The sequence below is a fragment of the Arachis stenosperma genome, chromosome 4 (genome assembly GCF_014773155.1).
Source record: "Arachis stenosperma cultivar V10309 chromosome 4, arast.V10309.gnm1.PFL2, whole genome shotgun sequence".
Lineage (NCBI taxonomy): Eukaryota > Viridiplantae > Streptophyta > Magnoliopsida > Fabales > Fabaceae > Arachis > Arachis stenosperma.
Genome location: NC_080380.1, coordinates 16,988,588 through 17,007,281, shown reverse-complemented (window position 1 = coordinate 17,007,281; position 18,694 = coordinate 16,988,588). Strand labels below are relative to the sequence as shown.

General features: G+C 43.3%; 1 protein-coding gene across 1 annotated transcript; it reads right to left on the bottom strand.

Moving 5' to 3' along the window:
• Window positions 1-17,086: 17,086 nt before the first annotated feature.
• Window positions 17,087-18,298, bottom strand: LOC130974704 (uncharacterized). Its single transcript, XM_057899563.1, has 2 exons — window positions 18,159-18,298; window positions 17,087-18,047 (listed from the first exon to the last, which is right to left on the bottom strand). The coding sequence occupies exons 1-2, from the start codon at window positions 18,296-18,298 to the stop codon at window positions 17,087-17,089; spliced, it is 1,101 nt and encodes a 366-aa protein (XP_057755546.1).
• Between the last annotated feature and the right edge of the window lie 396 nt (window positions 18,299-18,694).

Here is an 18,694-nt window from a genome sequence, read left to right as displayed (position 1 = left end):
ATTATTATCATAATAGTATATTATTTACTCATCTCTTTTCCAAGTTATAATAAGTTAATAATTGTTCGGTTGCTCGGGTCCGAAATGAATTTAGTACTTTGAGAGAGTTGAGCGAGACTCTTCTGAGCTGACGAGAGCTTTGAGAGCACAGGTGAGCGAGTCCGTACAAGAGGCGGTAATTAGGGTAAAGGGAGTGATGTACTTGGGGGGTAGGGCCCTCTCATTATATAGTCTGTACTAGAGTGGGTCCCACATGTGCAGACCCTCTTTCTTAAAAGTTTTCTTTCCAGCTGTCCAGGGGTTCTGATGAGGTAGAGGAGTGAGGCGAGTTGGCGGGTCAGAAAACCCGTCGGGTCGGCTTGCAGGGAACACCCGAACCCAATTTGCTGGTGGGCTGGGTCGAATCAGTGCCTCCAACGCGTTAATCACTAAAATAGGTGATTGGCGCGTTAGTGTAACTCGCCCCTTCTCTGGTTGAGCTCCCCGTAGATCGGGAGTCCATTGATGGAGGACGCGTAGCTTGGCGTGCGTGTTTTGCCCCCACGCGTAGTTTGGCGTGTCGCTTCGACCTTCACGTCGAGCATTTAAAGCTCATAATGATGGATTTGAAAACCCAGGAAAAAGACTATTGTGCCCCTGTCTTTTCGCGCTTCCTTTTTTTACGGTTACCATTATGATTTTCTCAAAACTACCATCTTTTTCATTTACTTCCACATTTTCATTCCCCTTTTCATCTGCTTCTGTTTATTACTTCATTTTCCGGATCACTCTCAAAGAAACTTTTGCAAGCAGTTCTTCATCTAATAATTATCTTCTTTCTGCACGTTTCTCTGTAAGTGCTTCACGCTCCTTTTGCTATTTCATTGCTTAGTTCCTTCTTGTTCTGTTTTGCGACTGTCACTTTCGTGATGCATGCCATTTTCTCTTTTTCGCCTTGGTTCATGTTTGCTTGAATAAATATAGTCCATGTTAGATAGTTGCTAGGGGGTACAATTCAGGCGTTTATAGTAAATCCAGGCTTTAGATACTAGCGCAGAAATTATAGATCAGTGATATATTTAGTCGTAGATCCGTTTTATTTATTTTTCGACTTAGCGATCTCCCGGGTTAACTTGAGTGGTGCCCCCGCTGTAGGTATGGCGCGACACCAGCACCGAACGTTATTGATTTTTACGTTTGGGTGACCTCGGATGTGAAGGACACACCGTCTTAGGTAACTAGGGAGGAGCTCCAGGCTCTTCGGGACGCGGGTTCCTTATGCGGGGGAGGTCCCAAGGAAGCACACTACCAGGTCTATGTCCCCGGCAAACGTGAGAGGGTGTGCCATAAAAACATGGCTTCCCCCCAGGTGGTCGACTGGCTGTGGGTATATAAGCCTATGTTCACCATGCTGGGTCTCCGGCTTCCTTTCTCCCCCTTCATTATGTCACTACTCAACCGCTGCGACGTTGTCCCATCACAGCTTCATCCAAATAGCTGGGCCGCTGTTCGGTGTTTCGAACTGGTGTGTGAGTACTTGGAGAACCCGGCCTCTGTAAATGTCTCCTCTATCTCTTTCTTCTAACGAACCCCTCTCGCACAGGAAAAGACGAAGAAAGGGCATATGCCCTTTCGGGCCGTTCAAGGCCATAGAATATTTGGTCTCCTCGAAGATTCTTTCCATCACTTCAAGAGCACCTTCTTTAAGGTACGGCCTGCCCCGGGTCATCACCCTTTATGGCTTACCCTACAGGGGGAAAGAAGGTCCCGACCTACTGGAGTTTCGGGGTGGACTCGAACTATTTGATAGAAGAAACTTACGAGGGGATGAGTGAGGAGAACCGCCGGATTGCTGACATACTGTCGGTGATTTTTGGTTCCAAGAATCTGAATCCTCACTGTGATGGGGGACCGGGAAGTCGGTCGTACTCATGTCGGTAGGTTATCGCCTTGTTTTCTTAGACCCTTCCTTTCCGTTTCTTCTGGTTTTTCTTATTGCTAACTTTGGTATCTTACTTGTGTTTCCTCTGCAGTTTCCATGGCTGACGGGAAGACCACCATGTCCGATCTTATGGCCCACTTCCTTGGAAGTGATGACGACGATTCCTCGGCTACCCATTCAGACAACCTAGGCTTCGATGCCGTTGGTGAAGGGAGCGGCCAAGTTGCTGCAGGAGGTTAAGACGACTCCTAGCCTTCCAGGAGCACTCAGGCTGAACACCCTCCGGAGAACGCGGCTGTGGAGGAGCCGATCCTGGAGTAGGAAATTGGCCTCAAGGCTGATCCCAATTTGACCACCGTGCCCAATCCTAAGAAACAAAAGGGACCTGCTGGGGAGACTCTTAAAAGTAATGGAGAGGAGTTTTGATGCTGGGGGCTTTATTGACTTTCAACTCCTCCCGGGGACCGAGGAGTTCTTTCGGGAGGAGGACCTTGCTGCCCAAGCAAAGTGGGTTTATCGCAGCCTCCTCCGGGCTACTGCCATTGCCCGGAAGGTGGAGCCCATTTTGGCCAGCGCCAGGTTCTAGAGGGAAAGCTTCATGCTGCCCAAAAAGATATTGCCGACCTGACAGCCCGGGAAGGGTTCCTCAAGACTTAGCTCGCCGAGAAGGATAAGAAGGCGGAGAAAGATGCCACCGAAATCAACAGGCTGGTGGGGTGTGGTAAACGAAATTATAATCACACTTTTGCAATTCCGCACAACTAACCTGCAAGTGCACTCGGTCGTCCAAGTAATACCTTACGTGAGTAAGGGTCGATCCCACGGAGATTGTCGGCTTGAAGCAAGCTATGGTCATCTTATAAATCTCAGTCAAGCGAATTCAAATGGTCATGCATTTTGATAATTAAAAGATAAAGGAAACATAAAATAAAGATAGAAGTACTTATGTAATTCATTGGTAGGAGTTTCAAATAAGCGTATGAAGATGCTTTGTTCCTTCTGAATCTCTGCTTTTCTATTGCCTTCATCCAATCATGCGTACTCCCTTCCATGGCAAGTTGTATGTTGGGAGATCACCGTTGTCAATGGCTACCGTTCGTCCTCTCAGTGAAAATGATCCGACTACGGGTTACGTAGGGCTAATCATCTGTCAGTTCTCACTTGTGTTGGAATCAGATCCAATGATCCTTTTGCGCACTGTCACTGCACCCAACAGTCATGAGTTTGAAGCTCGTCACAGTCATCCCATTCCAGATCCTACTCGGAATACCACAGACAAGTTTTATACTTTCCGGATCTCAAGAATGCTGCCAATTGATTCTAGCTTATACCACGAAGACTCTGATTTCACGGAATTGAAAGGCTCTATTGTCAGGAGAGGCAATCATGCATCGTGAACCAGGAACCCAAGAGATACACACTCAAGCTCTCGCAGATAGAACGGAGGTGGTTGTCAAGCACGCATTCATAAGGGAGGATGATGATGAGTGTCACGGATCATCACATCCATCAGGTTGAAGTACGAGTGAATATCTTAGAACAAGAATAAGCGTGAATTGAATAGACAACAGTAGTAATTGAATTGATTCATGAGGAACAGCATAGCTCCACACCTTAATCTATGATGTGTAGAAACTCCACCGTTGAAAATACAAAAGTGATGAAGGTTCAGGCATGGCCAAATGGCCAGCCCCAAAACGTGATCAAGAGATCAAAAGTGATCCAAAGATAGTCTTAAAAATGATCTAAAGATAAAAATACAATAGTAAAAGGTCCTATTTATAATGAACTAGTAGCCTAGGGTTTATAGAAATGAGTAAATGATGCAGAAATCCACTTCCGAGGCCCACTTGGTGTGTGCTTGGGCTGAGCATTGAAGCTTTCACGTGCATAGGCTATTTTTGGAGTTAAACACTAGCTCTGGTGCCAATTTGGGCTTTTAACTCCAATTCTGATGCCAGTTTGGGCGTTTAACTCAAATTCTGGTGCCAGTTTGGGCGTTTTACGCCAGAATTTTTATGCTGACTTGGAACGCCAGTTTGGGCCATCAAATCTCGAGCAAAGTATAGACTATTATATATTGCTGGAAAGCCCAGGATGTCTACTTTCTAACGCAATTAAGAGTGCGCCAATTGGGCTTCTGTGGCTCCAGAAAATCTACTTAGAGTGCAGGGAGGTCAGAATCCAATAGCATCTGCAGTCCTTTTTCAGCCTGTGAATCAGATTTTTGCTCAGGTCCCTCAATTTCAGCCAGAAAATACATGAAATCATAGAAAAACACATAAACTCATAGTAAAGTATAGAAATGTGATTTTTTCATAAAAACTAATAAAAATTAACTAAACCATACTAAAAACATACTAAAAATAATGCTAAAAAGCGTATAAATTATCCACTCATCACAACACCAAACTTAAATTATTGCTTGTCCCCAAGCAACTAAAAACAAAATAGGATAAAAAGAAGAGAATATACAATAAATTCCGAAAACATCTATGAATATCAGTCTTAATTAGATGAGCGGGGCTTTTAGCTTTTTGCTTTTGAACAGTTTTGGCATCTCACTTTATCCTTTGAAGCTCAGATTGATTGGCATCTATAGGAACTCAAAATTCAGATAGTATTATTGATTCTCCTAGTTCAGTATGTTGATTCTTGAACATAGTTACTTTATGAGTCTTGACCGTGACCCTAAGCATTTTGTTTTCTAGTATTACCACCGGATACATAAATGCCACAGACACATAACTGGGTGAACCTTTTCAGATTGTGACTCAGCTTTGCTAGAGTCCCCAATTAGAGGTGTCCAGAGCTCTTAAGCACACTTTTTTTTTGCTTTGGACCACGACTTTAACCGCTCAGTCTCAAATTTTTCACTTGACACCTTCACGCCACAAGCACATGGTTAGGGACAGCTTGGTTTAGCCGCTTAGGCCAGGATGTTATTCCTTTAGGCCCTCCTATCCATTAATGCTCAAAGCCTTGGATCATCTTTACCCTTGCCTTTTGGTTTAAAGGGTTATTGGCTTTTTCTGCTTGTTTTTTCTTTTTCTCTTCTTTTTTTTTTCGCATATAAATTTTTCTATTCACTGCTTTTTCTTGTTTCAAGAATCAATTTTATGATTTTTCAAATTATCAATAACATTTCTCCTTTTTCATTATTCTTTCAAGAGCTAACAAATTTAACATTCATAAACTTCACTATAAAAATATGCACTGTTCAAACATTCATTCAGAAAACAAAAAGTATTGCCACCACATCAAAATAATTAAACTATTTTAAAATTTGAAATTCATGTACTTCTTTTTCTTTTTTAGAAAACATTTTTTTCATTTAAGCGAGGTGAAGGATTCATAGGACATTCATAACTTTAAAGCATAGGCACTAGATACTAATGATCATGTAATGAAGATGCAAACATAGATAGCACATAAACCATAAAAATCAGAAAAATAGAAAGATAAGAACAAGAGAATCAAAGAACGGGTCCACCTTAGTGATGGCGGCTAGTTCTTCCTCTTGAAGATCCAATGGAACGCTTGAGCTCCTCTATGTCTCTTCCTTGCCTTTGTTGCTCTTTCCTCATGGCTATTTGATCCTCTCTAATTTCATGAAAAATAATGGATTGCTCTTTGTGCTCCATCTTTAGTTGCTCCATATTGGAACTCAAATCTCCTAAAGAGGTGTTGAGTTACTCCCAATAGTTGTGTAGAGAAAAATGCATCCCTTGAGACATCTCAGGGATTTCTTGATGAGGGACTTCCTCATACTCTTGTTGAGGTCCATAAGTGGGCTCTCTTATTTGCTCCATCCTCTTTTTAGTGATGGGCTTGTCCTCTTCAATGAGGGTGTCTTCTCCTATGACAACTCCAACTAAATTGCATAGGTGACAGATGAGATGAGGGAAGGCTAACCTTACCAAAGTGGAGGTTTTGTCAGCCACTTTGTAGAGTTCTAGAGATATGACGTAATGAACTTCTACTTCCTCTCCAATCATGATGCTATGAATCATGATAGCCCGATTTATAGTTACTTCGGATCGGTTGCTAGTAGGAATGATGGAGCGTTGGATGAATTCCAACCATCCTCTAGCCACGGGTTTAAGGTCATGCCTTCTCAATTGAATCGGCTTGCCTTTAGAGTCTCTTCTCCACTAAGCTCCTTCCACACATATGTCCATGAGGACTTGGTCCAACCTTTGATCAAAGTTGACCCTTCTAGTGTAGGGGCGTGCATCTCTTTGCATCATTGGCAAGTTGAATGCTAACCTTATATTTTTCAGACTGAAATCTAAGTATTTCCCCCGAACCATTGTAAGCCAATTCTTTGGGTTCGGGTTCACACTTTGATCATGGTTTTTGGTGACCCATGCATTAGCATAGAACTCTTGAACCATTAAGATTCTGACTTGTTGAGTGGGGTTGGTGAGAACTTCCCAACCTCTTTTTCGAATCTCATGTCGGATCTCCGGATACTCATTCCATTTGAGCATGAAAGGGACCTTAGGGATCACCTTCTTCTTGGCCCCAACTTCATAGAAGTGGTCTTGATGGACCTTTGAGATGAATCTCTCCATCTTCCATGACTCAGAGGTGGAAGCTTTTGCCTTCCCTTTCCTCTTTCTAGAGGTTTCTCCGGCCTTAGGTGCCATAAATGGTTATGGAAAAACAAAAAGCAACGCTTTTACCACACCAAACTTAGAAAGTTTGCTCGTCCTCGAGCAAAAGAAGAAAGAAAGGAGGAAAAGAAGAAGAAAATTGAGGAGATGGAAAGTTACGAGTGGTTCGGCCAAGGGGGGCAAAGAAGTATTTATAATGTGTAAAAATGAAGGAGGGATGAGAGGTTTATATAGGAGTGGAGTGAGGGGTGGGGTTCGTGTATTAGGGTTGGGTTTGGGAGGGGAAACGATTTGAATTTGAATTGTGAGGTGGGTAGGGTTTTTGGGGAAGAGTGGGTGGAGGTGATTGGTGAAGAGGTGATGGGGAAGAGAAATGGAGGTGATTGGTGAAGGGTATTTGGGGAGGGTGTTATGGGAAGGTGTGAAGAAGAGAGAAAGATAGAGTTGAGGTAGGTGGGGATCCTGTGGGGTCCACAGATCCTGAGGTGTCAAGAATTTTTCATCCCTGCACTATTTTGGCATGTAAACGCCCCTTTGAGTGCCAATCCTGGCGTTAAACGCCAGGTTACTGCCCATTTCTGGCGTTTAACGCCAGCTTTTCTCCCCTTTCTTGCGTTAAACGCCAGCTTGTTGCCCTTTTCTGGCGTTAAACGCCAGTCTGGTGCCCTTTTCTGGCGTTAACGCCCATAATGGTGCAAGATTGGGCGTTTAACGCCCATTCTGCTACCCTTACTGGCGTTTAAACCCAGTAAGCTCCTCCTCCAAGGTGTGCTATTTTTAATGTTGTTTTTGAATTTGCTTTGATTTTTGCAGTTGTTTTTGTGATTTCACATGATCATCAACTTAAAGAAAACATAAAATAACAATAGAAATTTAACAAAGATAAGTAAAGATTGGGTTGCCTCCCAACAAGCGCTTCTTTAATGTCAATAGCTTAACAGTGGGCTCTCATGGAGCCTCACAGATACTCAGAGCATGATGATGGCCTCCCAACACCAAACTTAGAGTTTGAATGTGGGGGCTCTGTTTGACTCTGCATTGAGAGAAGCTTGTCATGCTTCTTCTCCATGTATGTAGAAGGAGATCCTTGAGCCTTAAACACAAGGTAGTCCTCATTCACTTGAATGACCAACTCTCCTCTGTCAACATCAATCACAACTTTTGTTGTGGCTAGGAAGGGTCTGCCAAGAATGATAGATTCATCTCTATTCTTTCCAAGGTCCAGGATTATGAAGTCAGCAGGGATGTAAAGGCCTTCAACCTTCACTAAAACATCTTCTACAAGTCCATAAGCATGTTTCCTTGAATTGTCTGCCATCTCTAGTGAGATTCTTGCAGCTTGCATCTCAAGGATCCCTAGTTTCTCCATTACAGAGAGGGGCATGAGGTTTATACTTGATTCTAGGTCATACAGAGCCTTCTCGAAGGTCATGGTGCTTATGGTACAGGGTATTAAGAACTTTCCAGGATCCTGTTTCTTCTGAGGTAATGTCTGCCTAATCAAGTCATTCAGTTCATTGGTGAGCAAGGGGGGTTCATCCTCCCAAATCTCATTACCGAATAACTTGACATTTAGCTTCATGATTGCTCAAAGGTACTTAGCAACTTGCTCTTCAGTAATATCTTCATCCTCTTCAGAGGAAGAATACTCATCAGAGCTCATGAATGACAAAAGTAGGTCCAATGGAATCTCTATGGTCTCTTTATGAGCCTCAGATTCCCTTGGTTCCTCAAAGGGGAACTTCTTTTCGTTCAGATGACATCCCATGAGGTTTTTCTTACTGGGAATCATGTCCCTTCTCACTCTCTCCAGGTTCGGCCATGTTGGTCATGGTTATGGCCTTGCACTCTCTCTTGGGGTTTTCTTCTGTATTGCTTGGGAGAGTGCTAGGAAGAGTTTCAGTAATTCTCTTACTCAGCTGACCCACTTGTGCCTCCAAATTTCTAATGGAGGACCTTGTTTCAGTTATGAAACTTTGAGTGGTCTTAGATAGATCAGAGATTATGGTTGCTAAGTCAGAGAGGCTCTGCTTAGAATTCTCTATCTGTTGCTGAGAAGATGATGGAAAAGGTTTGCTATTGCCAAACCTATTTCTCCCACCATTATTATTATTGAAGCCTTGATTAGGCTTCTGTTGATCCTTCCATGAGAGATTAGGATGATTTCTCCATGAAGGATTGTAAGTGTTTCCATAGGATTCTCCCATGTAATTCACTTCTTCCATTCCAGGATTCTCAGGATCATAAGCTTCTTCTTTAGAGGAAGCTTCTTTAGTACTGCCGGATGCAGCTTGCATTCCAGTCAGACTCTGAGAAATCATATTGACTTGCTGAGTCAATATTTTATTCTGAACCAATATGGCATTCAGAGTATCAATCTCCAGAACTCTTTTCTTCTGAGTTGTCCCATTGTTCACAGGATTTCTTTCAGAAGTGTGCATGAACTGGTTATTTGCAACCATTTCAATGAGTTCCTGGGCTTCTACAGGCGTTTTCTTCAGATGAAGAGATCCACCAGCAGAGTTGTCCAATGACATCTTGGACAATTCAGACAGACCATCATAGAATATGCATATGATGCTCCATTCTGAAAGTATGCCAGAAGGACACCTTCTGATCAATTGCTTGTACCTTTTTCAAGCTTCATAGAGGGATTCGCCTTCCTTCTATCTGAAGGTTTGTACTTCCACTCTAAGTTTACTCAATTTTTGAGGTGGAAAGAACTTTTCCAAGAAGGCATTGACCAGCTTTTTCCAAGAGTTCAGGCTTTTTTTAGGTTGTGAGTCCAACCATGTCCTAGCTCTGTCTCTTACAGCAAAAGGGAAAAGCATAAGTCTGTAGACCTCGGGATTAACTCCATTGGTCTTAACAATGTCATAGATTTGCAAAAATTCAGCCAAAAACTAATGACGATCTTCCAATGAAAGTCCATGAAACTTGCAATTCTGTTGCATCAGAGAAACTAATTGAGGCTTAAGCTCAAAGTTGTTTACTCCAATGGCAGGAATAGAGATGCTTCTCCCATAGAAGTCGGGAGTATGTGCAGTAAAGTCACCAAGCACCTTCCTTGTATTGTTGGCATTGTTGTTATTTTCGGCTGCCGTGTCTTCTTTTTTTTCAAAAATTTCTGTCAGGTCCTCTCCAGAGAGTTGTGCTTTAGCTTCTCTTAGCTTCTTCTTCAAGGTCCTTTCAGGTTCAAGATCAGCTTCAACAAGAATGCCTTTGTCCTTGTTCCTGCTCATATGAAAGAGAAAAGAACAAAAAAGTATGGAATCCTCTATGTCACAGTATAGAGATTCCTTGAGGTGTCAGAGGAAAATAGGAATAAAGGGATGAGGTAGATAGAGGAGAATTCGAACATATATATAGAAGGAGAGGGTCCGAATCGCTAGTAGAGGAGAAGTGTTAGTCCTTAAATAGAAGGAGGTGAGAAGGGGGGATTTTCGAAAATAAATAAAAAAATTTAAAATAATTAAAAGGAATTTTGAAAAAGTAGTTGGTGGTTTTCGAAAATTAAAAGTGAGAAAGTAGTTAAGTGATTTTGAAAAAGATTTTGAATTTAGAAGTCAAAAAGATATGATTGAAAATTATTTTGAAAAAGATGTGGTTGAGAGGATATGATTGAGAAACAAAAAAAAAGATTTGATTTTTAAAATTAATGACTTGGCTAATAAGAAATTTAAAAGATATGATTCTAAAATTCAAACATTGAACCTTTTTTAACAAGAAAGTAATAAACTTGAAATTTTTGAATCAAATCATTAATTGTTAGCAGGGATTTTCGAAAATAGTGAGAGAAAAATGGAAAAGATTTGATTTTGGAAAGGATATGATTGAAAAAGATATGATTTGGAAAAGATTTGATTTTGAAAAATTATGAAGATTTGAATTAAAAACTAACTTACCTCCCTTGTGTGTCCTGACGTTAAACGCCCATTTGGCTACCTCCTTGGGCGTTAAACGCCCAACCAGGTACCTTGGCAGGCGTTTACCCTGGCTGGCGTTTAAACGCCAGAATTCCTTATTCACTAGGTGTTTTGAACGCCCAGCTTTTTCTCTGTGATTCCTCTGCTGTATGTTCTGAATCTTCAATTCTCTGTATTATTGACTTGAAAAGACATAATTTTGAAAAAAATTTTGAATTTTTAATGATGAGAGAGAAAAACAACAAAATAAGATAGAACATGAAAAATCAAGATCAGAACAGATAATGCGTGCAAGAACATCTTGAATGTCAAGATGAACATCAAGAACACTCTGAAGAACATGATGAATATCAAGAATATATTTTTGAAGATTTTCAAGAAAACAGAGACACGCAGGACACCAAACTTAGAAATTGACACTAGACTCAAACAAGAAACACAAAATCTTTTTGGTTTTTATGATTTCATTAAATTTTTTTGTATTTTTCAAAAATTATTTGGAAAAAGAAAATAAGGAATTCAAAATTCTTAATGAGAATTCCACGAATCGTGCAATGTTAGTTTAAAACTCCGGTCCAGGAATTAGACATGGCTTACTAGCCAGCCAAGCTTTCAGTGAAAGCTTCGGTCCAAAACACTAGACATGGCCAATGGCCATCCAAGCTTTAGTAGATCATTACATTCAACAGCAAGATTGATAAAAATTAACAAGCTCTTGCATTGTGATGATAAGTGAAACCTCGGTCCAAAAGATTAGACATGGCTTCACAGCCAGCCAGACATCACCAAATCATCATGAAACTCTAGAATTCATTCTTAAAAATTCTGAAGAGCAAAATAAATTTTATATATTTTGGTTTTTTTTTTCGAAAATAAATTTAAAAAGCTTAAACATAAAATAAAATTACCTAATCTAAGAAACAAGATGAACCGTCAGTTGTCCAAACTCGAACAATCCCCGGCGATGGCGCCAAAAACTTGGTGCATGAAATTACAATCACACTTTTGCAATTCCGCACAACTAACCAGCAAGTGCACTGGGTCATCCAAGTAATACCTTACGTGAGTAAGGGTCGATCCCACGGAGATTGTTGGCTTGAAGCAAGCTATGGTCATCTTGTAAATCTCAGTGAGGCGGATTCAAATGGTCATGAGTTTTGATAATTAAAAGATAAAGGAAACATAAAATAAAGATAGAAGTACTTATGTAATTCATTGGTAGGAGTTTCGAATAAGCGTATGAAGATGCTTTATTCCTTCTGAATCTCTGCTTTCCTATTGCCTTCATCCAATCATGCGTACTTCCTTCCATGGCAAGCTGTATGTTGGGGGATCACCGTTGTCAATGGCTACCGCCCGTCCTCTCAGTGAAAATGGTCCGGCTACGGGTTACGTAGGGCTAATCATCTGTCAGTTCTCACTTGTGTTGGAATAAGATCCAATGATCCTTTTGCGCACTGTCACTGCGCCTAACAGTCATGAGTTTGAAGCTCGTCACAGTCATCCCATCCCAGATGCTACTCAGAATACCACAGACAAGGTTTAGACTTTCCGGATCTTAAGAATGCTGCCAATTGATTCTAGCTTATACCATGAAGACTCTGATTTCACGGAATTGAAGGGCTCTGTTGTCAGGAGAGGCAATCATGCATCGTGAACCAGGAACCCAAGAGATACACACTTAAGCTCTCGCAGATAGAACGGAGGTGGTTGTCAAGCACGCGTTCATAAGGGAGGATGATGATGAGTGTCACGGATCATCACATCCATCAGGTTGAAGTACGAGTGAATATCTTAGAACAAGAATAAGCATGAATTGAATAGACAACAGTAGTAATTGCATTGATTCATGAGGAACAACAGAGCTCCACACCTTAATCTATGATGTGTAGAAACTCCACCGTTGAAAATATAAAAGTGATGAAGGTCCAGGCATGGCCGAATGGCCAGCCCCCAAAACGTGATCAAGAGATCAAAAGTGATCCAAAGATAGTCTCAAAAATGATCTAAAGATAAAAATACAATAGTAAATGGTCCTATTTATAATGAACTAGTAGCCTAGGGTTTATAGAAATGAGTAAATGATGCAGAAATCCACTTTCGGGGCCCACTTGGTGTGTGCTTGGGCTGAGCATTGAAGCTTTCACATGCATAGGCTATTCTTGGAGTTAAACACCAGCTCTGGTGCCAATTTGGGCATTTAACTCCAATTCTGGTGCCAGTTTGGGCGTTTAACTCCAATTCTGGTGCCAGTTTGGGCGTTTTACGCCAAAATTTTTATGCTGACTTGAAACGCCAGTTTGGGCCATCAAATCTTGGATAAAGCATAGACTATTATATATTGCTGGAAAGCCCAGGATGTCTACTTTCCAACACAATTAAGAGTGCGCCAATTGGGTCTCTGTAGCTCCAGAAAATCTACTTCAAGTGCAAGAAGGTCAGAATCCAACAGCATCTGCAGTCCTTTTTCAGCCTCTGAATCAGATTTTTGCTCAGGTCCCTCAATTTCAGCCAGAAAATATCTGAATTCACAGAAAAACACACAAACTCATAGTAAAGTCTAAAAATATAATTTTTGCATAAAAACTAATAAAAATATAAATAAAAATTAACTAAAACATACTAAAAATAATGCTAAAAAGCGTATAAATTATCCGCTCATCAAAGCTCGACCTTTCCCTTTCCAAAGATTTGAATACCGCTCTGGGTAAGGCTATCTCCACGAAGTCCAACGTCAAGGAGTTGGAGAAAAAATTGAAAGAGCTGGAGGAAAAGCATGAGGAAGTCGAGAGGTCGGCTCAAGCTGCTCATCCGGAGGTTGCCTTCTTGAAGAGGAAGAACAAGGACATTGTGAGGGACGCCAAGAAGGTCATCATGGCAACTGAGGAGGGGATCAAAGCTCAGATTACTATGTTGGCATCCGATATCGATACTTCCTCGGTTGGGGCCTTTAAAATGGTTCAAGATGGCAAAATCGTGGACATTCCCAAGAAGGCGAGAGCTCTTTAGTAGCTGTGACTTGTTTTACGTTTCTGTAACTTGAACTTTTCTTTCGGGCTGATGTGTTGGCCTTGTTGTAATACTTTGACTTGTCGGGCCGATGTGTTGCCCTTGTTTTGTAACTTTTGCCTTATTGGGCCGATGTGTTGCCCTTGTTTTGTTGCGCTAGCTCGTCGTATACATACTTTTTAGCCGATTAATTACCTTCTAAATGTATTTTATTTTCCTTATTGTCGAGTCGGTAGGCTTTTTGTAGGCCGATTTAGTTACCTTTGAAAAATAATTGAATGTTGCTATTTGCTAGCCTTATCGTTTGGCCGGTAGGCCACGTATTTTACTTACGGCACTTTGCACCAATTAGGGCTTCCGGGGCGATCAGTCCTGGTTAGCCTTGTGAAAAGTAAAGGTATAACCCTTAAAATCAGCAAAGAGACGTAATGCAATGTTTATGGAATTTAGAATGAAACAAAACATAATAGCGAGTGAGATAAACCATGGTAACAAACAAATAACAAAAACTAGATGACAGATTAGAGTCGAGATGAACGAAAAAGCGGAAACCCGTTAAGTCGTCAGGTCGCCTTTCAAGAGTAGAATCTTTTCAAGTTCACTATGTTCCATGTCCTGGGTACCTCGCTTCCATCCCATTTCTCCGCAACACTAGGTTGCCTGGCTCGAAGCTCCTCTTCAGCACTTTGGCGTTGTATCTTAAAGCCACTCTTTGCTTCAGCGTTGTTTCTGTCAAGTGAGCCATCTCCCTGGTTTCATCAATCAAATCCTTCTCCACTGTTTTGTCTACACCCCCAAGGAGTAGTCTCGGGCTTGGTTCCCCGATTTCAACTTGAACGACCGCGTCGACCCCATAAGTAAGCCGAAACGGGGTTTCCCCGATAGAAGATTTGGGTGTCGTCCAGTACGACCATAAAATCGAGGCAAGCTCGTCCACCTAGAGACCCTTCTTCTGGTCTAATCGTTTCTTCATGCCACGAAGGATGACCTTATTTGCAGCTTCCACTTGGCCATTACTCTGTGGGTGTTCTACCGACGAGAATTTCTGCTTAACTCCCAGTCCTGAGAGGAACTCCCCAAACTTTCTGTCCGTGAACTGTGTCCCATTGTCCGAGATGACGACCTCTGGGATTCCAAACTTGGAGACCACCTGTTTCCATATGAACTTCCGAAAATTTGCCGAGGATATACTGGCCATCGGTTCTGCCTCGATCCACTTAGTGTAGTAGTCGATCGCTACGAGTAGATACTTGACCTGCCCAGGACCCACTGGAAACGAGCCCAAAAGGTCAACCCCCCCCAATTGGGCGAAAGGTCATAAGGCCAGCATCGAATTCAACTCCATCTTTGGGGAATTGTGGAAGTTAGCATTCTCCTGGCACTTCTTGCACCTTTTTACAAATTCTTGAGCATCCGATATCATGGAGGGCCAATAGTATCCAACTCTGACCAGCTTTCTGGCTAACGTCTTTCCCCCAATATGGTGGCCGCAGCATCCTTCGTAGACTTCGCTTAGAATGTAGTCCGTCTGATCGGGGCGTAAGCACTTCAACAGTGGCTGATTGAGCCCTCGTTTGTACAACTGGCCCTGTATCGCTACATACTTGGTTACTTCCTGCCTTACTATCCTGGCGTTCTGCTCGCCTTCAGGGAGCTTGTCGTTTTCTAGGAAATGGAGGATTGGATCGATCCATGGGAGGGAGTCATTGCTTGTGTGACACAGAGGGTTACCGATGGCTCCTTTATCAGCCTCTGGATCAAAGATTGGTTTCTCGTCCTTGGCTTTATGCTTGCTAACTTTGACAAGAGGTCGGCCCTCGCGTTTCTTTCTTTGGGTACATGTCGAATCGTGACCTCTTCAAAATCTTCACACAACTTTTTTACCATCTCCAAATACTACTAGAGTAGGGAATCTTTGGCCTGATAGGTCCCGTTAACCTGGGAAGTAACAATCTGAGAGTCACTGTTGACTTCAACCCATGATGCCCCGACCTCTGTGGCCAAGAGCAGGCTACCTATCAAGGCTTCATATTCCACCTGATTGTTAGATACCGGGAAATCGAACTTAACTGATTGCTCGTAAGTCATCCCGGCCGAGCTTTCGAGTATTATCCCTGCCCCTCCGAACGCCTGGTTGGAAGCCCCGTCCATATGAAGTTTCCACCGTATGTTTGTGTCCTCAGGTGGATCCCCAACTACCTCTACCAGGAAGTCTACCATTGCCTGGGCCTTGATTGCATGCATGGGATCGCAGTGCAAATCGTACTAGGACAGTTCAATTGCCCAAGCCATCATACGGCCCACTAAATCGGGTTTCTGTAGAACCTGTCTGATGGCTTGGTCGGTTCTGACAATGATAGGTTAATAGGGCATAGGCCAGCTTTTCTAGCTTGGTGTACCTCAGCTCTGCACCTTGGAGTGCCTTGCTGACGAAGTATACTGGTTGCTGAACCTTGTCTTCCTCTCGAATGAGGACAGCCGCCAGGGCTTGATCTGTGACTGCCAGGTATAAAAACAACGGCTCCCCCCTCTTTTGGCTTGCCAAGGATAGGAGGTGCTGACAGTATCCTTTTGAAGTGGTTGAATGCTTTCTCGCATGCTGGGGTCCATTCGAAGGCTATTCCCTTCTTCATCAGATTAAAGAACGGGAAGGCCTTTGCTGCCGAGGTGCCGAGGAAGCGGGATAGAATAGTAAGCGTCCCTGCCAACCTTTGAACATCATTGACGTAACCCGGACTCGTTATCCGTAGGACAGCTTCGCACTTCTCCGGGTTGGCCCGTACTCCCCTCTGTGTTATCATAAAGTCGAGAAACTTCCTAAATTCCATGGCAAAGGCGCACTTAAGGGGGTTGAGTCTCATGTTGTGCTTACGAAGGGACTCAAAGACAGTCTCAAGGTCTCTTACCAGATCATTCGGTTCACTGGTCTTTACGAGGATGTCATCGATGTATACCTCAACTGACTAGCCGATGAGGCTGCTGAAGACTTTATTCATCATCCTTTGATAGGTTGCCCCAGCATTTTTCAGTCCAAATGGCATCACTTTGTTATAGTAAGTCCCAGTTGGCATTATGAACGTCGTCTTTTCCTCGTCAGGCTGGTGCATGGGTATTTGATTGTACCTGGAATAAGCATCCATGAAACTCAGGAAACGATATCCCGATGCTGCGTCGACTAGGGCGTCAATGTTTGGAAGGGAATAAGAGTCTTTAGGACAGGCTTTGTTGAGGTCCGAGTAGTTGATACACATTCTCTACTTCCCGTTGGCTTTCTTAACGAGGACTATGTTGGACAGCCATGCCGAGTACTCGAGCTCTCTTATAAACCCGACATCTAGCAGGCTGGTCATCTGCTTGGCCACCTCGTTCATTCTTTCCTGCGATATTTTCCTCCTCCGCTGCGCTACGGGCTTGGCATCCGGCTTTATGGCCAGCCAGTGGGACATAAAGTTGGGGTCCACTCTTAGCATATTGGTTAGGGTCCAGGCAAAGAGATCATCATTTGCTCTTATAGTCTTCATAAGAGGCTCCTTTAGGTGGTGGGGGAGATTTCTATTCATGAAAGTAAACTTTTCCTTCGAGTCCCCAACTCGAAACTTCTCTAGGTTGCCCTAGGGCTCTGGCCTCGAGTTCTCATCTAGCCTTGCATCTAAATCGGCCAGAAAAACACCGGCTGCCTCCTTCAACCTCTTTCTCAGGGAAACACTGGTGTTATCGCATGCGACGGTCGTTTCCAAATCACATCTTATGGATCCGACGACCACATCATCTGTGACGAATTTCATGATCAGAAACTTAGTGCATATTACAGCCGAGAATTCATTGATTGTCTTTCTCTCCATAATGACGTTGTAAGCTGTAGAGTCTTGTAAGACGACGAACTCTGCAATTACTGACTTCTTTGCTTCATTCGACCCTACACAGACCGGGAGGGTGATCACTCCGTCGGGCCTTATATAGTTGTCCCCTAGGCCTATGATCTCGTGTTGGTAGACCTTGAGGTCAGCCTCCTTGAGCCTCAGGGCATCAAATACGTTTCTGAACATGATGTTTGAGTTGGCCCCCGTGTCAACAAGGATTCGTTTGACTAGGCCTGTGTCAATCCTCACTGTAGTCACCATAGGCGGGTTCTCCGGGAGGTCGTGCAGCCATTGGTCCTCTGAGCCGAATGACATCCTGGGTGGGTCCCTAGACAGGATCCTTGGATTCCCTGACAATGCAGCCAAGATTTTAACATCCTTCCTTGTTTCTGATTTTGATTTGGGGGGCGAGTCTCGCCCAACCACTACATTGACAACTATCGTAGGGGTGCTATCCGTGTTCTCCACGCTACCTTGCCTTTGCTTCACAGCCCGACTGCAATCCTCCTCAGACTGTTCGCGCTCCCGTCTTCGCGGTTCCCTGATGAATTGGGAGAATTCAGCTAACTTTCCCTCACGAATAGCTTGCTCCAGGGCGTCCTTGAAGTCGAAGCAGTCTTGCGTCTTGTGGCGGAAGCCTTTGTGATAGTCACTGTACAAATTCTTGTTCCCCCTGTCTTGTCCTTCAACAGCCGAGGCTTTGACAAGATCCCTTTGTCCGTTATTTATTGGTCACCTCCGTTATAGGGGCTGTGAGGGGGGTATACTTTGTGAACTTTCTCACCCGAGAAAACGATTTGGGTAGCTTTGTCGACGCTCCTACCCTAGGGTCTCCCTTTGTTTTTCCGAGTAGACGGGTTTCCTAGGATGGGGGTTAGCCGGCAGCCGTTTATTGGCTGCCACCACCTGACTAACTTCCTCATCATTAATGTATTCTTTGGTTACATTCTGAATTTTTTGCATCGTTCAGACGGATCTAGTGGTGAGGTGCTTTCTGAAATCCTCATTTAGTAGGCCGTTTGTCAAACACAAACTGGCCACCGAGTCCGTTAGGCCGTCTATTTCTAGTCACTCATCGTTGAACTTGTCTAGGAACTTCCTGGTCGGTTTTCCAGTTTTCTGGGTGATCCCTAGCAGGTTGATTGGGTGCTTCGCTTTGACAATACGCGTGGTGAACCGGGCTAAGAAGCTGCGTGATATGTCCGCGAAGGTCGTAATGGACTCTTGTGGGAGCGTGTTGAACCACCGGATCGCCGGGCCTGCCAGCATCACCGGGAATGCACGACACCTCACTGTATCGCCTACCCCTTCGAGATCCATCCTGGCTTCAAAAGCCATCAGATGTTCTTAAGGGTCCTT

Coding starts and splice junctions, on each gene's coding strand:
- LOC130974704 (XM_057899563.1), bottom strand. CDS start 18,298: ATGCAAAAAATTCAGAATGTAACCAAAGAATACATTAATGATGAGGAA. Junction 18,048..18,158: donor AAACAAAGGGAGACCCTAGG/GTAGGAGCGTCG, acceptor TAACGGACAAAG/GGATCTTGTCAAAGCCTCGG.